Here is a 24,172-nt window from a genome sequence, read left to right as displayed (position 1 = left end):
TGATTGGAAATGTGTAATAGTTGTGTAGTTTCGGGGCAATGGATTGAGGCATGTTGGATGGCATAAATGAACAAGGTATAGAGTGCAAGTGGCCATACAATCTGACTGGTTTTATAATAGGGGGCATCACCCTAGGGTGTGGAACCAAAATGTTAAGGGTTGAGGTAGGGTGCCCAATGAATGAATTTGGTGCAAATCGTGGAAACAACCAGGGGGCTCGACAATCAAACGAGAGAGGTGGACATGGTGATTCAAATGGAAAAGGAATCAATGAACTCCCCATATTTGGATCCACATTATTCTCATCAAATAATCGAACTTGACAACTTGAAGTATTATGAGATGTGGAATCTTCAGCTGTAACAAAAAAAACACATTGTTATGCAATTGCATGGAAGGCAATGAAGATAATGATATTTCAAATTTCACATAAAATGATACATCAATTGAAATTTCCATACTAGTATTTCATAAAATAGAATGTTATACCCTTCTAGATGTGTGGTCCAGATTGATTTCTTTTGTAGAAGAGATCTCCAATTGTTCATTCATGCTTTTTTTCCTTCTACGACACCGTCCAACAGTTAGAAACTGTGGATCGTCTTTTCTTGATTTCAACATACGAACACTTTGCCCACTTTTTTATATTGGGCTCAAGAAACTATGTCGCCTCTTGGTAGTGACCTTGGATGGAGTTACAACATCGAATTTCTTATTATTGTACTCTTGGCTTACATTTTCTATGAATTGATTTAGTGCATATCCCTGCTCCAAAGTTGTTGGTGTTATTTGTAATAAACCCTTCAATTTCTTATGAGTTGAAGAAATCACAAGTTTAATTTCCTCATCTCTAGTTAGGGCGCTATCTGGCCTTACAATGGTTGAATCAGTGGAAGGAGAAGGTGGAAGGTTAATTTCAATCTATGCGGTCATTACAAATGTTTCATTTAAATCAAGTAAATATATAGGTCTTTATATAATAGACCTAGAGACATTAGGCAATTCATTACTCCCCGAAACATTGCTAGTCACTAGCATCTCAACTTTTAAAATATGCTTACAAATATTTCCATTTAGGGCCCATTTGCAATTACAAAAGTTTAGGTTCAGCCCTTTATAGATGACATGATACCATGTATCACGAGTCTCCACAGTTTGGCTACAAACCAAAGACTCAGATTCATTGTTTCCATTAGCCACACAATCTTCATCTGGGATATTCTTTGCTTTGCACTTACTTAAATTTATTTGTTGCTCAGTTTTTGAAGCTCAGACAAAACCAACTTTTTTTAGATGTTGGATGTGAATGTAATACAATTCAACCTTCTTCAACAACAGATGCAGCAACTAATCCACCCTTCTATGGGACACATTGTTCTTCTCACAAAGGTACCTTTGCTTTAGATATCAGTGATAAGATTTGATAACATTATTAGTATCCTGGTTGGAATGTGGGAAGTCCCTATATGCTTTTGCCCACATATCTGGAAAAAAAACATATATTAGATGCGAAGAAACAATAGAAAATGGTCCATTACAAAATATACTGATAAAATGAAACTTTAAGAAACTTACATAATTCGTTGTTGCCTAACCAGTTGGTTGCAAAATAATCCAAAAACACAGTTTCTTCTTTGAATTCATCAAAGAAACTTCGGATTTCATGTTGTATAGATTCATCATCTTTACACGAATGCATGATTTCTCCTAAAGAACGGAAGATATAGACTTTATTTTCCTTTCCCTGACTTTAGTTCCAACATTTTTCAACCACGCTCTACAAACATGCCATACACACAATAATAGTATAGAGTTTGTGCAAGTCCTGAAATAATATAACATTAAAAGAGAATATCCTTGAACATTATTGCTTTTTATCTCTTCTAAAAAGAAAAAACTGGTTCACTTTAATGTTTCAATTTCCGCTGCCACATCATCTGTGAAGACAGCTCAGACATGCCAATCTGGGTTTCCCTTTTTCCCATTTGAAAATAATTGTGACATCCATTTAAAAATATCAAGAGTACCATTCCATAATGATATTACCCATGCCACTAGAATCTCATTATGATGATCATCAAAAACCATTATGGTGTACAATTGATATTGCATTACAATAAAAAAACAATATTATAAGCATATAAGAGGACGACATTGAAATGAAGTTGAATAAATGAAGTTTTGGTAAATATGTTTACACCATATTTATTAGTGCTGAATGTGGAGTCCATTGATAACATGTTGTTGTGTGAGTGTTTCACCATCATTGAAAGCATTCACTTAGTTTGTATGCCCATAATGAAAGAGATGTTTTTAACAACATCTTGTTGTTGGTAGAAGAAAAAGCTCTTTGGGCACTCACTAACCCAACAATCCACACTCATTGGATCACTTTCATGCCTCACATACTCTAGCCTTTTGATATTATTGTACATGTTTGACACATCCTTTCTTTTCATAAAAGAATCTCGAGGTGCCCCTATGAAGAACTCACCAGATCCATACCTTACATCAAAGATAAATTTGTCCCAGATCATCGTAGCATTAAACCCATCACGAATCAAATCTTCAACAATGGTTTTTATATTCTTTGTTAAATGTGACGCATAATTGAATTTCTTGGGCATGTCATTTGCCTTATTTCCATGACAAACCACATTTTGCTCATTTATATATTTGCATGATGTATATATTAGAACAACATCATTTGGTCTAAGAGCAAGTCGTCGCATAATAAAGTGACAACTGACAGCCAACTTTAATGCTGTGATGTGGAAGACATTTTTTAGTTGTAGATCCATGTTCAGCTACATTGTTGTCTTGCACATGATTTGGACCATAGGCATACCAATATCTGGGGATCAAGAATTTACCAAAAATTAAATAAAATATTTATGCATGTTTGAAATATTGAACTTAAAATCAAAATTATATATATATATATATATATATATATATATATATATATAGAGAGAGAGAGAGAGAGAGAGAGACTCACACAACATATTCTAGATATGTTGAAACATGTGTCTTCTTGATATCCTTCACATCTTTAATTTGTCGTGTTTTAGCAACAAATTGAGTAGGTGTACTTTCCCTCAATTGCTCTCCACTTATGAAATCCTCAAGTCGACAATATGGAATAATCACGACTTGGTCTCCTACTACTTCCGTCCATGTCAAATCTTCCACTAAAAACTTTGTCATTCCTTCTGGGTCCTCAACCTCCAACTCATTGATCAAGTCCCACTTCTTCATTCTTCAAATCCCTATACAAATGAGGGAACATGAATATTAACTAAACATATGAGCAACAGTTCATGTTATAAATATTGAACACCACTTGAAATGTAATTTTCTATAGTGTGTACAATTTACACTCAAGACCCCACCAGATGTAACCACATTTAGAGTATAATTCCTATCTCCTCTTCATCTTTTCCTACCTATGCACAAAACAGTATTATAGACTTTCAAATGGTTCATCTTGGTATAATCAATACATTGCTGAAAGAAACATAACAACATGCAAAATTTGCTACAAAGAAAATCCAAAAACTCCTTGATAAATATGGATCATGGCATGGGTTTATATTCTGAAGACCCAACCCTATTACTGAAACCTATGTCTATGTATCTCAATTTTCAATAGAACCCTTAATCTCTTAGCTCCAAGTCGTCTGCAAAGATTCCCCACCTCATTGCTCTTTATCCAAATCCATGAAACAAGAAACTCTTGCACAGGCTTCAAGTAGTTTGAGAAATTGCTTTGGTGCACTAATCCTATTTTGTAATTTCACTTGAAAAATAAAAAATAAATGTGAAAGTCTTATGCTTTGAAGTCAAGTAATGTTAGGAATCTAAATGAAATGTTCTATAAGTTCCAGAACATTAGTGACTTATATTAGGACTTAAACTTAGCCATACATCTCAAGATTGAGATAGGTGGCAGCTAAGATTGAGGAGAATAGTTATCTTCTCTCAAAGCAACAAAAGGACAAGACATGAGAGAAGGAGTAAGAGAAAAATATAAAGGAAGAATGCATTCAAGAAGAAGAGCAGATCACTATAGTGACTAGCAAGCACAACAAATTGTCTATTGTTGTAGCATTCTTTTCCATGTAATGGCCATACTCCTTCAGATTTGCAGGCCATACTTCATCTTTTGTGATTTCTCAAGTGTATTCATTGTTCAGTGATCAAAGAAGAGGAAGAGAAAACTGCTCTTCAGAACAGGCATAACAGAGTAGCCTAGACTGTTCTACCATACTATGTAGTAGACTGAACTATGAATGTCTAGACATCTTGCATGATTTTATGATATATGTGACTGTTGTTGCATATATCTCTAGGTTGTTAGTTTTTATCAACCATGGTTTTCTTTTAAAAAAATATAGAAAATATTACTATGGGTATGAAAAAGAAAATTACATGCTTTTATGAAGTTTGAAGCTTATGATTCTATGAAATTAATGTTAGATATTCTCATGCTAGAACAGTAGACTAACCCTTCTCAGTACAAGGCCCAATTATTGATTATCCTAACAGATTATTTCTTCTTCCCATGGTGCAGTTAGGCTATCAATTAGCACTATTGGGCTAGTTTGTATTTCATGCCAATCCCATAACAACTTTCAGATTATCTGTATAAACAACATATAACTGATCTAAGCATTCCAACTTTTGGAATGGCGGATGTCATTAATGATGAAGAGCAGTTTGGTACATTCTAAATAAGTAAATAAGCTAGCACACTAGGTTAAGACGTGGTTGGTGAAAGCCATTAGGCATTTGCATTAGCTAACCTTTCATAAGAGGAGAGTGGAGAGCATCAGAATTAGGCATTCCACCTTTAACTAATCTAATATGGTTATTGGAGTCTGCAATAACTAAGCTTTCATAAGATTGGAGTGAAGAGGGGAAGATTTTGGCATTCCACTTTTCAATAAAAACAGAGTGGAGAGGAGAAGAGTTAGGCATTAGAGTTTATACTAATTTTATTATAGACTATCAATTTGTAATATTTTAAATTTTTTATCAAATTATAATAGCGCTTATTGGGCTATTATGTAGAAAAGGCCAATGGCCATATTCTCGCTCCTTACTGACTAAATCAACTGTTTTTGTGAACAATTTCATGGAAACTCTTCGAGTTAATATATACCTGCCAGGGTTTGAACCCGGGTCATTTGGAAAGTACCATTCACAACTCACTACTAGGTCACTATCCTGTGGGTAGATGATTATGTCTTGAAGTGACCAGTGGAACTTAAAAATTAAAGGGCAATGAAATCTCCTAGTACTTCGTTCTCTGTCGGAATATTTGATTTTTCCAAGAGGAGAATGTGCATCGAATGCATTCCATGTTCCTCATGCCAAAACATGTCTCCCTTTTTTGTTTTCCCTTACTTGGGTTTCCACTTCTTTGTCCATCTCAAAGTTTTCCATATTCTTCTCTTGCAGGGTTTATGGTAAGATATTACAATCATCTAGATCAATGACACAAGATCTTGGTACAATAGGCACCTTATTGGGTTCTGGAGATTCTTTCAAACTAGTGTGAATGGGAATAGACAATGTCTATTTCCAAAATAATGGTGTTCATGATCCTTAAACTGGTTTTGGTATCCCATTTATGTTCTCACTTCTGTTCTCTTTCTTCAATCACCTTCTACCATGATTACTTTACGGTTCTGCATCTTATCCCTCTTTTTGGGGACCGTCTATTTATGGCTATTTTATTGCTATGCATTTTTAATCTCTCGGTGTCAAGTAACAAATCTTCGTCTTACAATATGCATTTTGTGATTTTGTCTATGAAGGTCGCATAAGTCATAGCTATTAGTCCTAAATTTTAATAGAGAAGGATACGTGGAGTTTGACTATATTTTGCGGTTCGATCCCTAAATGTAGTTCATATGTCACAGCAAAGGACTAAAGCTTTCCCAATCTGAAAGTAGATTCTATGCTGGGAGTCCTTGGGTAATGTCATAGCATCCCTTCCACCTAATGTTTCTAGATGTTGAGTGGATGGCTTGTGAAGAGTTTCACTATGGTGGTATTGTCTTCTTTGTATAGACTACAGAGTTACTTTTGTTGATCCTTGACAGAAGCTACTTAGTAGATGTTGCACAAGCACTTTACTGAGTTTGAGTTTTACCAACATAACTATTTGAACCCAAGGAGTAGCTCGCTGCATTCGCTAAAGTCCTATGAAAACGGGAATTGCTTTTGTTCCCAAACCCATATCTGCTACCTTTTGAAGTGTATTGCTAATGAAGGTGTCAAAATTGTCCTAACTCCACAATATTAGTATGAAAAGTTAGTGTTGCTATAAGATGATGTTATATTGTCTGATTTCACAGTGGTTTTGACTGATTGCCATTTATCCCGCAGTTCCTGGAGTTCCATACCAGAGGGAACAATTGGCTCCTGCACCATCTCTAGTTGTGGCTATATTGAAAGGTATCCCTAGCTTGTGTTCAGAAATTATTGTTCCAAAAATGCCATTTTAAAATATACTTCTAGGTAGACATGACAAGGTTTTCTAGACTGAAATATTACTGTAATGATGCATCTTTTATTATATGTTGTGTTAGCATAGATGATGGGATTTGTTTAGGTGTTGGTCGATGGTAGGCACAAAATAATTGTCTTGAATTCATTTCATGCACACATCAGAAAATTGAGTCCACAACAGCAGAAATTTTAAACTAGCAATAGAGAGTGAACCACTAGGATGCATGTGTATTCCAAAAGATAAGAAAGTCAGTTACATAGCCTCAATGAGAGTGACTACTATGGTGATATTTGACAAGCTATTCTTCATTCTGACCTTTTATGGTGATATTTGACAAGCTATTCATAAATTGGGGAATGCAAAATTTATATGGGTGAGATGAAATATAAGGGGAATTATATAAAGTATTAAGCATGAAGGTGATAGATTACATGACCTATATTAAGAACCTAGATTACACGACCTATATAAAGTATTAACTATTAAGCACAGAGTATAATTTACCTTGAATATGTGGATAGAATATCAAATACAGATTTTTTTTCTTATGGGAGTTGGGTTTTGTGGTTGGAAAATCTAAAATCTAAAATCTAATCATGGTATGCATTTTGTTAATGCACATTGTCACAGTTTTGTTTTGAAGGGTTCAACAGTTCAAGTCTCATAAGCCAGTGGGTTCTTTTGTTCGATGCATAAATTCATAAATTCAGACGAATTTAATTTAAGCACAGAGTATAATCTACCTTACTCCTAGGGGCGCACAACCTACAGGGATTCAACACTGTGAGAGGACCTGCGAGGTGAGCCAACATCGTGAGCGAGTGCAGTGTATGCTCGAGAGGGTCACAGAGGACCTACGATGGGAGTTCGAATGGAGCAAATGAGTGTTTGGTGCGAGCGTTTGTTTGAAAATGTGCCAGCATAACGGGTGCCACCTCGAAGGTGGTGGGTCACCCACTCCCGGAAAACATTTGATGTGATGGGCCCTCGAGCTCCCGGAGAAATGATGGATGCGGGATGGAAAGGCATTGGCATGTATGGCAAAGGGGGCCTCCATACGGGCATTTAATACCCTATGGCAGGCTGGTTATCTCTTGCCATGTAATCACTACATAAATTTCCAAGAGTTGGGTCAATGTTGCCGCTGCCAAGATGAGATTCAACGAAGTCTACAAAATTATTGATTTGCACATCTGAGGCACAACAAGAGATGATTTCTGGGATGAGAGCCGTAGCAAACATGATATCCTCCACCAATAACTATTTGGCTGTTGTCCGGGAAATACCGTTGCATACATAGTTCCCAAAATACGTTGGAGGTAATGGCAGTTTTACCTGCCCTCTGAAGTCAATAGGCACTCTAAAATAATTAGGCTTATTTTCTGGAACTTATCTAGCTTTCATTACGCATCTCCAAAACTACGCAGAAACAGCTACAAATGAAGTTGAAGCACCGGATCGTTCCTTCAAAGCTTGAATTAATTTTTCGCTGAAATGAAAAGTTGAGATTTCCATATTTGTTTCTAATTCTATGATAGATTTCTAGATAATACTATTATTAGTGTTTTCCACTGAGCCATCACCAGTGCTTGCATTGATTTCTGAATATTTTATTGGCACCGAATTATCTCGAACAAACCTGAAAATTTGCGCTTCCCTAATAAAATCAGTGACAACTTCCTTAGCCCTCAAATAAAGGTTGGGTATTGCGCGATCTCCATTGTCCCGCTGAAAAATTGTTCTCGTGTGGTGAGTGTTGGCTCCTCATTAATGGCAGTGTAGAAGGTCAACACTCCCCGTGTGTTTCGTGGCATGTGCTTAAATCTAGTGATGTGTCTATTTATTAACACCTGCGGGTTTTGGTGTAATGGCAATCGTGACTCCAACAAGTGGTATCAGAGCCAGAGGTCTCGAGTTCGAAACACACTAGGCTTGCATTGGGGGGGGGAGATTGTTGGCTCCCCGTTAATGGTGGTGTAGAAGGTCAACGCTCCCTGTGTGTTTCGTGGCATGTGCTTAAATCTAGCGATGTGTCTGTTTACTAACACCTGCGGGTTTTGGTGTAACGACAATCGTGACTCCAACAGTGAGGGATCTTGGAAATTGGAAGTTCTCTGCTACACTCTGCCCAACTGCTCATGAAATGTGAAAAGGAATTTATGTCTGCAATAACGTGATGAAAATTGGCTCCCATGCAAAATCTGCCTCGCTCGAAAGCAGTGACCTGCAGTAGCCATCATTACTTTTGAAACATTATCCGTAGGAAAATGGAGAGCAAGTGAATTTTTCATACCTGTATTGAGAGAAGTGAATCGTCATCCTTTCCATGGCGGATCTGGAAAAGTTCCGTGAAGAAGTTTTTGTACTAAAAATGATCAATTTCCACATCCTCAAATGCCATGTCGATGGTTGCTTCAACAAACTCCACTCCCTCATCGTTACAATCAATTTGGGGCCGACCTAATTCTCCTCCCTTCATGTCTAACCAACCTGCAAATGGATAGAAATCCACCAGAACTAACGACAGGCTTGTCTTCAGCTTCTCCACCATGGTAGGAAAATCCTTAGCAACAGTAATGTTTGGTATTTTATAGAAAAGAAATATTCCCCCATTGTTAGAGGGTATGTTACTAATGTCTATGCCTAATAGGAACATGGTATGCTTAGAAGTAGGCATGGCTGGTGCAACAGTGGAAATCCTCGATACATTTACTTTCATTTGGACTCATCTTGAGTTTGAACACATTTCATCATCCACCAATATGGCAAGCCAAGAGATAGAGGGTACAAAAGCCATTTCTCCAGCTTGCTCTCCAGGCCACATTAAGGCCCTGACTTCTTTGCACTCCCTTGTTGAGTAGTTGTGGCACATCCAAATTGATTCGGACATCCCAAGGGACCACAGGTATGATGACATAGATGAGATAGTGGCTTACCTTACCGATATTTGGTATAGTAAAAATGAAATACTGGCTCAACTGGACAGTGTCCAGCACAGTCACTATCACACTAATGATCACCTTCACAGCTTGGAAGCAAGAGTGGAACATATTGATATCCACATTCATGATTGTGTTGGTTACTTTGTTTCTCACCCTATACTCCCCTCCCACCCCCGCCCACCCCCCCACCCCCTTCCTTGATTTGATGATGAGTTCTAGTCTCTTTTTTAGTTATTACTAGTATGACATGGCTTCTGTGCCTCAAAAAAATAATGTATGCTAACTGTCCTTTTTGGTATCCTCCAGTCCCCAACCTCAAAAAGTCTAATCGGAATGAGAGTGTGGGGATTGTTGAGACAAATTTTGTATGTTATTCCATTTTGAAAATCTAATGAAAGTAGTTTGATCGACCAAAAAAAAGTGCTAAATATAAATATTAATATATTATAATTTTTTTATATAACAACTAATATTATGTTAGATACAAGACCTTTGTGATCCATATTGTAGATAAATGTCTTTTGGTTTAATCACATCAATAGAATTTGGTTGACGTTTCAAACCAACTAATGTGGGTCATCCTTAGGACAAGGTGAGAAAATTAGTTAATCTTCAAGAATAAATAGCATGAATGCATCATTGCCAAGAGTTAGCTGTTGGTGATTAGTTAATCAAGAAAAATTCTAAAATGGCAGTAAGGAAATATTTATTAAAATATTAAAATTTTAGTTAAAAAATAGTTGTTAGGAAGCATAATTATATATATTGATAATGAATAATAATACTATATAGGATAAAAATTAGTTACAAAGTAATATTTATGTATAAAGAAGTTGTAAAGAATAGGTCATAAATTAATTAGGGGTTAAGAATGAGCTATAACTATTAAAAATAGTTGTTAGGGGTTTACATAACCCAATTAATTAAAATATTAAATAATAATAGGGTTAAGAGTTAGTTCCAAAATATTATATATTAAAAGTAATTAGTAGCTTAAATATTATAATTATGTTAAATAAATATTGTCAAACTATTATAAATTAATAAAGGGGCCTAAATATTGATTTCAATTATCTTTAAAAAAGAGCGATAATACAGGCTACAAAATATTATATATGATATATTTATAAAGAAAAGGATAGGAGTGAACTTATTCTAATAATGATAAACAAATAAACTAGAATATGGTGGATTAAAAAAAGGGAGGGAAGGGGGGAGACAGGGGGTGTGGAATCACGAAGAGAGGGCCAAAACCCAACTCTTACTCAATTTCCAACCATCATCCCTGTTTAGATTTCTAGCATGCCTCTTATTCTCAATAGCCTCCCTAAGCTTCCTATGGTGGAAATTATCAACCCTCGTAATGACTTTAGAGTCATCAATGAATACACGGTGTTTGTATTTCTCCGCATGTTCGGCTAGAGCCGATAGTGGGACAGATTGTGCCTAATGTCAGCAACATGCTCATGGATCATCTAGTTAATTGACAAACTCGTTTCTCCAATATATGGAGTACCACAGGAATATATGGTTATATTTTTTTTTTCTTTTTATAAAAAAACCAAGTTTCTATGGGTATATTTTATATTAATCCTTGTGATCTCTTTTGGATTGTGAATTCAAGGAATTTGAGTGGAAATCAAATCATTAGTTTTCTCCCAACATAATCTAGAAATGTGAGAGGCTTCGAGGATATGTAAGTCCTTTGTACTTGATTTGTGTAGTAAGTATCTGTACTTGATTTGTGTAGCCTGCAAATGTGTGCCATAGTAATGTTTTCTTCCACATCACTAATTAATGTACCCATTGCCACTTTAACAAAACAATAACATAGTGTGATATCTCTTCAATTCAGAGACCTTTCTGCTAACCAATTATCAAGTCTCATTCCTCAAGAACTTGAGTAGCTACATAATTTAGTCTCACTATAAGTTCCTTGAAATGGATTATAAAATATGACTCATTTAATACAGTCATAGTTATTCGGAAAATAACTCCGGAGTTATATCATATACAGGATATTGAATAACAACATTTTCTCAGGGGAGGTGTCATATTAGTTGAACAATTGTTTCAGCCTTACAACATTGTAAGAATTCATTTGAATCCCATCCCCTATTCTAAGTTCATTTTGTTCTGAAATTAAAAAGGAAATAATATTCATATTTCGAGTTCATGTACTGATTTATACTAGAAATGATTTCAATTGTTTCATAGAAATTTCTCCTACAACAATGTGCCTGGTAATATTCCTATCATAAATAACTTTACAAGATTTACCCTAGAAAGGTGTAGATATAATGTAAACATTTACTTTTGGGTTAAATTTGGTATTATTTCTAGATATTAGTTGATTTGTGCATTTCATCTGACAATATTGATTATTGCATCAACTTTCTAGGAAATCCAGGTCTCTGTGGCAATTGGATTGGATCACTTTGTGAGATAAACTCCAAACAATCAAAAGGTGAAACATTAAATAAATTTTAGATTCCATAGATTAGTTATGTTTTGTGATAAAAATTTTAGTGAAATTATATTTATAAGAGTATTAAGTTGATTTTGAAAATGGATAGCTTAAGTCTCAACACTGGCTATTGTTTGCATTTAGGTTGGCCTCAATTTTATCAGTATGTATTATATTTATAATTCTCTACTATTCAAATCATCCTAAACCTTTTACCAAAGGGTCAGAAAACAAAATGAGTCAACGTATTATTTCTATGGGACTTAATAATTATATCAACATCAATATGTGTCCCTTGTTTAAAAAATTCTTTCATATCTTGACTAGGTTCTCCGAGGCTAGTAATATTGCACATGGACATGGCCCTCCACATGTATGATGACATAATTAAAAACATGGAAAATTTGAATGAGAAATATGTAATTGGTTATTATGCTACAAGCACAATTTATAAATGTGTTCTCGAGAATTGGAAGCCAGTTGTTGTTAAAAGAATATACACACATTATCCACAAGGTTTGCACCAATTCAAAACTAATATTGAGACTGTTGGAAGAATCAAGCATCATAATATTATGGGTTTTCATGGTTATTATCTTTCTCCACATGGAAATTTGTTGTTCTATGACTACATGGTGAATGGAAGTCTATGGGACATCTTACATGCTCAGTGAAATGGATGGTAAAAACCATCTAGAAATTTACACGTATAATGGTCATATAGCCTTTAGCAGAAGTTTCTAACCAGCCTTTCATATATAGTGAATGATTTCTAATGGCCTACTTGGATAATCCAAGCAATGCATTTTGTATTTAGGATCTTCAAAGATGATAAAGATAGACTGGAACACGTGTCTAAGGATTTCTTTAGGAGCTGCACAAGGTATAACATATCTCCATCATGACTGTAACCCATGTATTATTTACAAAGATATAAAAACTTCCACCATTGTCTTAGATAACAATTTGAAGCGCATTTTCAGAATTTTGCATTGCCAAATGTATCCCTTTTGCAAAAAGCCACACCTCTACCTATGTTATGGGTACCATTGGTTATATTGACCCTAAATATGCAAGGACATCTAGGCTTGATAATGAGCATCTTTTGTCAACCCTCATCCTTCAAATACAAAGGCTTGATCTGGTCTAGAATGGAGTCATCTTTCCTTCGTTGCATGACAACAATGTATACGCTTAAAATTGTTAATGGCGGATATATGTGTACATGAAGAATATTGTATGTTTCTTTATTAAATATCATACCTTGAATGTAGCTTTTCTTGCGAGAAGTGAGTATTGTTTTCATCTTTCTTCTTTTTCCTATTCGTTTGATGATTTTTCCCCTACCAAGCTTTGGGGTCGAAATAATCTCCATAGGAAAACCATGTTCTCAACTAGGGTTTCAATAGTTGTTAGGAAACTATGCACTCTAGGTGGGTTTGCACCACCTATTAAGGAGAGAATTTATGCATATTCTGCCTTGTTGGATTAAATTTCCAACAAGATAGAACGGAAAATCCTCTGTATTTTGTGTTTTGAAATTTTGAGGTGAATTGTACACTATGTGAAACTTAAACATGGCAATAATGGATATCATGTGTGTGCTTACTAAGTGTTTTGCTTCAACTATTTATGTGTGAGGGATGGGGTGGATTAGATTGACATCGATAACAAATGGCAGACTGGCACATGTTATTTCTTCAACCAAATAGCTGTTGTCGTGTGAAAAATGAATAGGTTATCCACCTAATATGATGCAAATTCTCTTTTATCTTTGTTATCAAACATATGGCAGCTGATTTAGTGAGGAAACTGACACTTCTTTATGAAAATCACTTAATTATATGATGAATCAATACTTGGGATTTACATACATTACAAATAATAATATCAAACAAGGGATTTTTTAAAACATTCATTGCACAAGGTACAATAATGTTGCCAAAGTCATTCTGGAACCATCAGAGATACTTGTGGTCTTAGTGTTGGGTGCAAAATCCGTTACTCATTCAAGGTTGTTGGGTTCATTGTAGCAGTTAATATGTACTCTTGTGAAATTAATTGAAGCAAACATATACTTTGGGTGATGGAATAATTGTATTGCTTGCTCCCTGTGCTAAGAACCTTCAATGGGGTTGAGGTTAGGTGCAAATTAGGTTCCATAGGTACTCGCGTAACTCTTTAAAGGGTGTTAGCTCAATGGAAGAGCACTTGCCTTGTAAGAAGGAGGTTCATTGTGTCTTAACACGAATTAATTAATGATTGTAGCTTTTTTTTAATTAAATACTTTTTATATTGATTTATTTCATTGATGAGAAGTTTTTTTGTGTTCATTGTTTTATATTCTCGAAAGAGACAAAAGTGATGTTGTATTGTCTTTAAATATATATTTTTATTGTCTTTAGGGAGACAATAGCTAGGATTAAAGACATTGTCTCTATAAAGAGAATATGTCTTTAATCCCAACTATTGTCTCTAAGAGACAAAAATGGCATTGTCTCCTAAGAGACAATAATGCTTGTGTTATGCATTGTCTTTATAAAGACAATTTTTCAAAACAATAATTTGAGACACTCGGTTAAAGACAATATTTAAGACAATACACAAATTTTTGTTGTGTCAAGTTAAGATAATTTACCCAAAAAAATGTTTCAAATATTGTCTTAAACCCCCTATATGTAGTAGTGATGGTATTTTGAAGTTAAGACAAAATGTATTATTATCTTTAGCCATTCCTTAATCTGATATTTAATTCAGTTAATTTTCTGATAAATTGTATATTTTATTAGCATGGATCCTAGTGCTATTATCTTTAGCCGTTCCCTAGTCTTATTTTTAATTCAATTAATTTTCTGAAAATTTATATATTTCATTAACATAAATCCAATTATAAATCAAATAAATATTTTAGAAAATAATCAAAATGGTATTCCAAAGACATCTATTAGAAAACAAGAAGATTCCTCATTATATTCTATATTGTAGAACTACAAGATTCCTCATTATATGCAACTACTTTTAATAGAAGTTTAATCTCTATGAGTGAATCAAATTCAACAACTCCCATGTGCAGCAAGAAAGAAGGGCTACACACGAAATAAGAAAAGAAAAGCATCTGTTTCAGGGATTCCATCTGCTGGCGAGGGAATTTGGTGGACACATCAATACTCTTTCCTCCTTCCCTTCCGGGGAACAACATCATCCGTCCAATTTCTGTCAAGAAAGCAGCCTGCACACTCACTGGCCTTCCCCATTCAAGAGTTGGGTCAATGTTGCGAGTTGGGTCAATGTTGCCGCTGCCAAGATGAGATTCAACGTATTCTACAAAATTATTGATGTGCACATCTGAGGCACAGCAAGAGATGATTTCTTGGATGAGAGCCGCAGCAAACACGATATCCTTCTCCACTAACTGTTTGGCCGTTGTCCGGGCAATACCGGCGCATACACAGTTCCCAAAATACGTTGGAGGCAATGGCGGTTTTACCCGCCCTCTGAAGTCAATAGGCACTCTAAAATAAACAGGCTTGTTTTCTGGAACTTGTCTAGCTTTCATTACGCATCTCCAAAACTGCGCCGAAACTGCTACAAATGAAGTTGAAGCGCCGGATCGTTCCTTCAAAGCTTCAATTACTTTTTCGCTGAAATGAAAAGTTGAAATTTCCAGATTTGTTTCTTCTTCGACAGATTTCTGGATAATAGTGTACTTATCAGTGTTTTCCACTGAGCCATCAAGAGTGCTTGCATTGATTTCCGAATATTTTATTGCCACTGAATTATCTCGAACAAACCTGAAAATTTGCGCTTCCTTAATAAAATCGGTGACAACTTCTTCAGCCCTCAAATAAAGGTTGGGTATTGCGCAATCTCCATTGTCCTGCTGAAAGACTGTTCTCATGTGGTAAGGACTCTTGGAAACTGGAAGTTCTCTGCTACACTCTGCCCAACTGCTCATGAAATGCGAAAAAGAATTTCCGTCTGCAATAACGTGATGAAAATTGGCTCCCATGCGAAATCCGCCTCCCTGGAAAGCAGTGACCTGCAGTAGCCATCGTTACTTTTGAAACATTATCCGTAGGAAAATGGAAAGCGAGTGAATTTTTCATACCTGTATTGAGAGTAGTGAATCGTCATCGTTTCCATGGCGGATCTGGACAAGTTCCGTGAAGAAGTTTTTGTGCTGAAAATTATCAATTTCCACATCCTCAAATGCCATGTCGATGGCTGCTTCAACGAACTCCACTCCCTCATCGTTGCAATCGATTTGGGGCCGACCTGATTCTGCTCCCTTCCTGTCCAACCGACCTGCAAATGGATAGAAATCCACCAGAACTAATGATAGGCTTGTCTTCAGCTTCTCCCCCATGGTAGGAAAATCCTTGGCAGCAGTAATGTCTGGTATTTTATAGAAAAGAAGTATTCCCACGTTGTTAGAGGGTATTTTAGTAATGTCTATGGCAGATAGGAACATGCTATGCTTAGCAGTAGGCATGGCTGGTACAACAGTGGAAATCCTCGATACCTTTACTTTCATTTGGACTGCTGCCATGGCCGCAGGATACAACCCACCAAAATTTAAGATATACCGAAAAGTAAGTTCGTGAAATTATTGATTGAAGATATCTTATAGATTGGGCCTGATTCAACTCTTTACAATAGTTATACTTTAATATATGAATAAATGTGTTATTTTATAATTAGTGATATTTAAAAATAGATATAATTTATTATGTGATTAAACATTTAAAAGTAGTTAATTTTAATATATAAAGAGATGTGATATTTCATAGATGATATCTTGTCGTGGGATTTTACGCTGGCAGATAGCTGGTCCTACCTCTTTAGCTCTTCATATATCCAAAGAGAAAACGTCCTTTCAACTATTTAAATAGCTCAACATACTTTCGTTTCTCAATAAACTAAGTAGAATGAAAAGATAATTATATAAACTATTTAAATAGCCCAACATACTTTCGTTTCTCAATAAACTAAGTCATAAACTAAGTAGAATGAAAAGATAATTATATAAACTATTTAAATAGCCCAACATACTTTCGTTTCTCAATAAACTAAGTCATAAACTAAGTAGAATGAAAGGATAATTATTCTGTTACAAGGTAATAGCTATGGAGGATTGGGAAATTGTTTTAATGTTTTTTTGTTTTCTCATGAGTTTTAGAATGGTATGGGAAAGTGGAGTAGGGGCGAGGAGTGGATGGAAAAAGTATGGGTCGAAGAATTGGTAGATTAAATTATAAAGATTTAAAAAATAAGTTTATAGGTAGCTGGGCCAAGGGGCTTAGGGAAAGTATAGGTCGAATGGTAGATTAAAATATAGAGATTTACAAAAAAAAAAAGGAAAACCCAACAAGGTTAGGAGGTGGGTGGATGGAAGGTGGGGTATCATTTTTTTTTTTTCTTCTCATGAATGTCAATACTATGTATTGAATGGCAACCCACATGCCTTGATTGTGCCAATCCAGCATCATTAAGTAGGATGGGGCCCCTCCTTGACCTTCATCAATCTTCCTTAATCCAGCATCATTAAGTAGGATGGGGGCCGCTCCTTGACCTACATCAACCTTCCTTGAGCCTTAAGCCTTCGGCCTTGATGGGGCCCCACCTTGAGGGGGTCTCCTAAAATGGGTCCCCCTTCACCGCACCTTCCAACCACCCACCTCCCAACCTTGTTGGGTTCTCTCTTTTTTGTAAATCTCTATATTTTAATCTGCCATTCAGCCTAAGTAGGATGGGGCCCCTCCTTGACCTACATCAACCTTCCTTGAGCCTTAAGCCTTCGGCCTTGATGGGGCCCCACCTTGAGGGGGTCTCCTGAAACAAGTCCCCCTTCACCCCACCTTCCAACCACCCACCTCCCAACCTTGTTGGGTTCTCTCTTTTTTAAAAATCTCTATATTTTAATCTGCCATTCAGCCTATACTTTCCCTCGGCCCCTTGGCCCGGCTTTCCATAGGCTTATCTTTTTTGATCTTTATAATTTAATTTGCGAGTTCTTCAACCCATACTTTTTTCCATCAATCCCCTCGGCCCTTTGGCCCTCCTCGTCCCCACCCCACCCCACCCCACCCAAGGGGGTAATGGGAGGGAGCTTGGGAAAGTTTTGAGAGCTTTGAAGACTATTTTTTGGGTAGACCTTCCCACAAAACATGAGCCTAAGTTGAAAAGGTCAAAGACATCCTTAACAAGGATATCATTAATTGAGAAATTGGAGCAATCTCTTGATAGGTTAAGGAAGCGTGTGGTAGCTCGATGTAAGGGCGATATCTAGGATGTCATGATGATGAGTATTTCTTTTGTTGTTTATGTATATATATTGCAGAAGATTGTGTGTGCATATTGTATGTCGTAGTCAATGCTTAAACATTAGAGTTGCTTTACCTTTTCTATTAAGAATGACTAGAGAAACATATGTAAAATTGTTCCTTTGTATTTTTAATCCAAATTGTTTCAAAAACTTGTCATGTGTCATAATATATAAGAGGAAAAACTCACAAAGAAAAACACTCAGATTATACAAAAGAGATTATAAATTTATTATTTATATATTTAAATTGATTTTAATATTTAAATATTTTCATTCAATATTAATTTTGATTATTATATAAATTATATAATTAAATTTTTTTTATTATATAATATTACGACTTTATTAACCATTTTTAATAAATTTTAGAAACTTCTAATCATTCTCGATACTACCCAAATTCCTAACATTCATTCCAGAAACTCATACGACATAAAATTATGTTAATATACTACCCAAATTCCCAACATTCGTTAATTCCAAAAACTCATACAACATGAAATTAGGTTAATATTTGCACATCATCATGCAAAGAAACGCTCACCAAGCAAATTAACCGAGTCATTCCAGCGCATCGAACCCTTACTATTTCACATGGATCCCAATAATAATATTGATCGTCTTGTCGATCCCGTTACTCAGCGCCTCTCTAGGCCAGAAGAGCACAGAAATCGACCGAAAACAAATAAAATAAATTATTTATAAAAAATAATTTAGAGCCAAATAAAATAAATTATTTATGAAAATTAATTTAATATTTATTATTAAACTGATATGACGTGCAAATTCTGTCAAAATTCAAATCCAAAGAAATGTATGGCCACGTCGGATTCCGCAGGAAACGTGTCGGGACGCGGATGACATGAAATCGATAGGAGAAATATCATGTTTTTAACTGGTTTTTGAGGTCCGCCTATTGCGGGAACGATGGAGCCGTCGCTGTCGGTTGTGTGTCAGGATTAGGTTTACGTTACAGAACGACAAAATCGTAGGAAACACGTGATGAGAGATAAAACGTGGTTGACAGATGGCTATTGGCATATTGTAACGGTCATTTTTAGGTCGATAGGCTTTCCTATTGAAACAGACTTTCGTCGTCCTTTTCAATCTCAGGTTGACACCTGGCATCCATATTCGGCGGCTTCTGTTTATTCTCAGTGCCGAGAACTTCCGGGTTTCCGTTACCTGTTTCGATTTCCTGTTGAACTCTGGCATGGTTTCTTACGGGAAAATTAAATTGTTGTGGTCCACGTAACCCGCATTAGATGGCGCCAATTTGAAAACAACTATGGCCACCGGTTTTTCATAACAGGAAGACGAGGTTTTTGCGGAAAGGAGAACCAAAACAGTGAGCTTCTCTCCCTTCTGGCAGTGGGTTAGATTGCCGCTATGACCCCATTCTCCGGATGCAGTGGCAATTTCAACAGCTGGTGCCGCCATGATCGTATTGAGTGGCATTTCAGTTAGATCTGCCACAGCTGCCGGCGAGAAAATTGTAGGTTCCATTACAGAAATATTCATGATCGTATCGAGTCTATATGCTGGAAAGGTGCTCGTTCGTCATTGTATTTGGAGTCGGATAATTAGAAGAGGTGGGGTTCTTCTCACCTGCTTCTGGGAAAATTTGTAATGAGTAGAGGTTATTGACCTGTGATCGAAACTTGGCACCGTCGGCTTGCAACTCTGTTGCCCTCAATCTATTGCGCTTTCGCTCTTGTTTTCCTCAAAATTATGTACGTTTCTTGCATTAATTCAAATTTCTAAGAGTCTCTCTTGTTCTTCAGTATGCATAGCTATGGCTTCACGCCATTATATGATGCGTAAATTCCCTGTATGAAAGAAATTATAAGTGAATTCTGGTTTTTCTTTTGGCGTTCAGAGCTGCCTTTCGATTAAGCTTATTGAAGGTACTGCAGTCGTAACTATTTTGGAATATGAAGATAGGACGGGATATAATCTAGATGAATATTAACTATTTTGCAAGTAAATTTACTTTCTAGTAACATTTCGTCGAGTATTGGGTCTCTGAAACAGCTTACAGAGCTTAACTTGAAAGGAAATGATATTTCTGGTGAAATACCTATGCAAATGGGTGATCTCCAAAACCTCAGATACCTTGATCTATCCAGCAATCAACTCAAGGGGAAAGTCCCTGCATCTTTAGCCAACCTTACGTTTAGTTTCCTAAATCTATCAAACAATCAACTGTCTGGAACAGTCCCCAGTAGCTTGAGTAAATTCAGAGAGGCATTTATAGGCAATCCCAAACTCTGTGGAGAAGATTTTCAAGATATCAAACCCTGTGTCAAGATATCAAAAACGATTCTACATCACCAAGCAATTCAACATCATTCACTCAAGGCAATTTCAAAGGAAGTAGAATATAAATTAAGGATCCATCTCTGCCTCCTGCAACACCAACGCGAAAGGCAAAAGTAAGTTTGTTTGTTTGGGCAGAAAGGAAAATGGCGAGCTGTACTGCAGGCCAGGTTATCAAATGCAAAGGTAACTACTTCAGTTCAGTTCAGTTCAGTGCAAGGAGTCATTGCCACATTCTTTTTATTTCATGTATATCATTTCATGGCAAAATTGATTTTCAGGGTTAAGCTGGATTTATGCAAACTGTATGTGTGCAATTTATGCTTCTTGAAATCTGATATATTTTGATTTGTACTTTTGTTACAGCTGCTGTTGCATGGGGTGCAGGGGAGCTTCTGAAGATTGAAGAAGTGGAAGTGGCTCCTCCACAGGCAATGGAAGTGAGAATCAAAGTGCATTATACTGCCTTGTGTCATACAGACCTTTATTTCTGGGAAGCAAAGGTATGCTATGAATAATTATCATTAAACATCAAGTTTCTGGGAAGCAAACGTATGCTATGAATGCATTGGGTCAGGCTGTTTTCTTTTGTGAAAACAATAAATTGAAGTTTATTGGACACAAAATTATGCACCAGCATACATTTTTGTATGCGCACCTCCTAATTTGTGCGGCTACAATTATAACATGCATACATTTGTTCACTTATCAGAATGAATTGTGTTGTAAGAATATTTTCAATGACCTTGTTGTGAATGAATGTGGTACATGCTAAAAACAAGAAGAGTATGCTGCTGATGCTTCTGCTGGTGATTGATGGTTTTATCATTTAAACATTCTAGGTCTATGTTCTGTCCTATTCACTTTCTTGCTAACAAATATATCTTTCGGGCTATGTAATTGTGCAGCAACAGGACGGGATGGGGATTTCAGAAAATGAATTCAATTTAGATGGGGTATCGACTGGATAATGTTCATGTCAATTGAAAAATGTTTGTACTGTTATCCGAAGAGAAAGCCGGCCTTCCCACCCTCAAGTGAGTTGAGTGGCATATAGCCCCATGCTGCTCATTGCTCAACACAAACGTGACTTTATGCTTGCGCACTACAAAACAGTGGTAGCATTTCTGGATGAGTGTGGGGATCATTGTGGAAAGGCTTATGTGCAAATGTAGATGTAGTTGTATCATACTGTCTTGCACCTAGATTGGGTTAAAAGTTAAAACTTCTTAGATATAATCTCATGACACATTTCAGAGGAATCTCACGCTCTTATGTGATTGCAAGTCATATTACTATGACATTTGGATTTGTTAGAGCAAATAAAAAGGCCGAAACAAATTGCAAATCCCTTCAATTACAACAGGAATTTCACTTGGTTGAAACGGTGGAGTTGCTCTACACAAGTGTAGGCAACTGGAATTATCCAGCACTAAATAGCTGGCTTGCAACGGGTTGTACGTGCTGGTTTCATAGATTCATTTAAAAGAAATAACAGTAATTTACAAAGTCAGGAACATGCCTGAGAAAACCATGTTAGATGAAAATATAGCAGAACAACTGACCTTTGATTGCAATGGTGCCAATCTTGTAAAATTAGGGTTTACCCTATCCTTAGAGCACAATCCTGTACAATCTGAGTTTACCCTATTCTTAGAGCACAGGTGAACTAATTAACGTCTGTCTTCTTGTAATAAGGCAATTTGGAGCATGACCCAAGTCATCAAGATCGTTTTGCTACATTATATTGATTATTCAGGATACCTAGAGGAATGGATGCATCTATGTTAACTTCTATTAACTTTGAACTAGCATTGTGTTGATCAGCCTTCTACAGTCTCTTCATAGTTGAAAACTACAATGAACATATATTGTCCTGCTCATTTCAGGTACCACAACCGGAATATGACAAGTTTGAGTATATCCCTGATATCATTAGAGACAGGGAAAATTGTAAGCAATACAGGAAGAGTTTCCATCAATAACGGAACTTGTCAATGGTCTGATGCAATTTTTGTAACTACAAGACTCGAGCAAGATGCAAAAACTGGGAATTATCATGAAAAAATGTACAACCTTGTTGTATCAACAGTACTGCCTATTTCTCATCTTTTACATACATTTTAATTCTTTTTAAATAATTGAATATTTACCATTATATTGACTTGAACACAAAAACATTAAAGCAATTCTGATTTGTTTTTCTTTTGTTTAAATATAATTTCTGCAACTTGTCAGGGCTCTTCTCGATTTGGTTTCCTTGGTGAAACAACCATCAACCTCGCAGATTCTGTAGGAGCCATCACTCCATTATCTGTTTCTCTGCCCCTTAAAAGCCCTATCACTGGTACTATTTTACATGTAAGGCATCCGGGGGTATACCTAAAGTTTTTCTCTCATCAGAGTTTTAACAATAGCTATTTGTTGCTGTTTTATATTTTAATGAAAGTAAAAAAAGTTAAAAGAAAATTTTGAATTCAGCTATTTATACAAAATAAATAGTCTTATTACCTTGTTTGTTGGTAGGTTAGGAATCAGCGGATCAGCGAAAAAAATGGATGCAGGTAAAGATTTGATCTGTAGTTTGGTTGATATGGACCTGAAATACAAACAATTTTTTTCTCTGATAATCATCTGGCAAAACTGCTTCCTTTAAAGAGCTCTAGATACTTTCTTTTCTGACTGATTACACAGAGATTTTGAGCAAGAAAAGGATGTCTTGGAAAGAGAGCATCATAACATGAATAATGAAGCTGCTGCTATGACCCTGATGAAAGTGCTATATTTTCTGAAGCGACAACAAATGGCCATGGCAGCGAAGTAAGACCTCTAGGCTGATACAAATGGTTCCTATGTAAACATTCATACTCTATCATAAAATTGTATGTTGGAAGTTTGTGATGGCCAATAATGCTTTTGAATGATACTCTATAAAATGGTAAACATCAATAAGAAAGGTGCTAGTGGTTAGTTTGGACAATCTGGAAAAATTATGCGATAAGCTTTTTTACATCCTACACTGGCACTTGTGCATTCTTTTCTTATATTAGCCTGTAAATTATGTTTGGTGCATATGGGAAAAATATTCATAATTCAATGGCCCTGCCACTATCTGGCATCTAATGAAGGCAGATCAAACAACTCGACTCGAAATCTGTTACAGGTCATGTTTGATGGTTGGCTATTCCAAGACATCAAAGCGAAATGTTAGCCTTCTTATGATGTTGACATCATCAAAGCCTTTGCTAAGTCACCTTCCTTTTACAATTTTCCAACCTTACTGTAACGAACTGTAGAAGAATATGGTACTGCATGGCAATCCAATCTGTATCAAAATTGACAATTTTTGCTGTCAACTGCCCCTCTTGCAGTGAGAAAATATATTCTGACAACCAACAAGTACTTACATTTAAATTTAGCATACTTTTGCTCGATCCTGTGAATTCATTGCAGATTCTGGATCTCTCAAACATGTGGTTGCCTCCAACTTGATGAAGTGCTTAGATTTCCATCTCTTATGACTCAGGCCTTAATTGTAAGCCTCCTGTGAGTTGTATAGCCTGAAAATGTCGTAAGCACCTGTTCCTTTAGTTCAAAAT

The 24,172-nt window shown here is 36.1% G+C and overlaps 3 protein-coding genes across 7 annotated transcripts; 2 read left to right on the top strand and 1 right to left on the bottom strand.

The window, feature by feature from the left end:
* Window positions 1-14,903: 14,903 nt before the first annotated feature.
* On the bottom strand, window positions 14,904-16,542 carry LOC149138678 (hydroxycinnamoyltransferase-like). Its single transcript, XM_089450458.1, has 2 exons — window positions 16,038-16,542; window positions 14,904-15,968 (listed from the first exon to the last, which is right to left on the bottom strand). Exons 1-2 carry the CDS (start codon window positions 16,476-16,478, stop codon window positions 14,904-14,906), a joined length of 1,506 nt encoding a protein of 501 aa, XP_089306584.1. The 5' UTR covers window positions 16,479-16,542.
* A 2,943-nt stretch (window positions 16,543-19,485) lies between these two features.
* Window positions 19,486-22,353, top strand: LOC149138677 (alcohol dehydrogenase 3-like). Its single transcript, XM_089447600.1, has 3 exons — window positions 19,486-20,759; window positions 20,940-21,076; window positions 21,482-22,353. Exons 1-3 carry the CDS (start codon window positions 20,720-20,722, stop codon window positions 21,542-21,544), a joined length of 240 nt encoding a protein of 79 aa, XP_089303726.1. The 5' UTR covers window positions 19,486-20,719; the 3' UTR covers window positions 21,545-22,353.
* Window positions 22,354-22,536: 183 nt separating this feature from the next.
* LOC149138676 (uncharacterized) lies at window positions 22,537-23,792 on the top strand. Of its 5 annotated transcripts, none has more exons than XM_089447597.1 (5): window positions 22,537-22,664; window positions 22,812-22,850; window positions 22,895-22,934; window positions 23,100-23,137; window positions 23,268-23,792. In XM_089447597.1, exons 1-5 carry the CDS (start codon window positions 22,612-22,614, stop codon window positions 23,395-23,397), a joined length of 300 nt encoding a protein of 99 aa, XP_089303723.1. In that variant the 5' UTR covers window positions 22,537-22,611; the 3' UTR covers window positions 23,398-23,792. The 5 variants fall into 5 exon arrangements, 4 of the variants coding, with proteins under 4 accessions (XP_089303723.1, XP_089303725.1, XP_089303722.1 ...); XM_089447599.1 differs by having other exon boundaries at window positions 23,105-23,137; window positions 23,268-23,349; XM_089447596.1 differs by having other exon boundaries at window positions 22,812-22,934.
* The last annotated feature ends 380 nt before the right edge of the window (window positions 23,793-24,172 follow it).

This window comes from Pinus tabuliformis, chromosome X (assembly GCF_031772625.1).
Source record: "Pinus tabuliformis cultivar Carrire ecotype Pingquan chromosome X, CPIR1, whole genome shotgun sequence".
Lineage (NCBI taxonomy): Eukaryota > Viridiplantae > Streptophyta > Pinopsida > Pinales > Pinaceae > Pinus > Pinus tabuliformis.
This window is presented reverse-complemented; position numbering and strand designations above follow the sequence as displayed.

What these genes read in the sequence shown, in the direction of transcription:
- LOC149138678 (XM_089450458.1), bottom strand. Translation starts at nt 16,478, where the DNA reads ATGGCAGCAGTCCAAATGAAAGTAAAGGTATCGAGGATTTCCACTGTT. An exon ending in ATTCACTACTCTCAATACAG is followed by an intron (nt 15,969 to 16,037) that starts GTATGAAAAATT and finishes TGGCTACTGCAG; the next exon opens with GTCACTGCTTTCCAGGGAGG.
- LOC149138677 (XM_089447600.1), top strand. Translation starts at nt 20,720, where the DNA reads ATGGCGAGCTGTACTGCAGGCCAGGTTATCAAATGCAAAG. An exon ending in CCAGGTTATCAAATGCAAAG is followed by an intron (nt 20,760 to 20,939) that starts GTAACTACTTCA and finishes CTTTTGTTACAG; the next exon opens with CTGCTGTTGCATGGGGTGCA. An exon ending in TTTATTTCTGGGAAGCAAAG is followed by an intron (nt 21,077 to 21,481) that starts GTATGCTATGAA and finishes GTAATTGTGCAG; the next exon opens with CAACAGGACGGGATGGGGAT.
- LOC149138676 (XM_089447596.1), top strand. Translation starts at nt 22,641, where the DNA reads ATGTACAACCTTGTTGTATCAACA. An exon ending in ACAACCTTGTTGTATCAACA is followed by an intron (nt 22,665 to 22,811) that starts GTACTGCCTATT and finishes GCAACTTGTCAG; the next exon opens with GGCTCTTCTCGATTTGGTTT. An exon ending in TCACTGGTACTATTTTACAT is followed by an intron (nt 22,935 to 23,099) that starts GTAAGGCATCCG and finishes GTTTGTTGGTAG; the next exon opens with GTTAGGAATCAGCGGATCAG.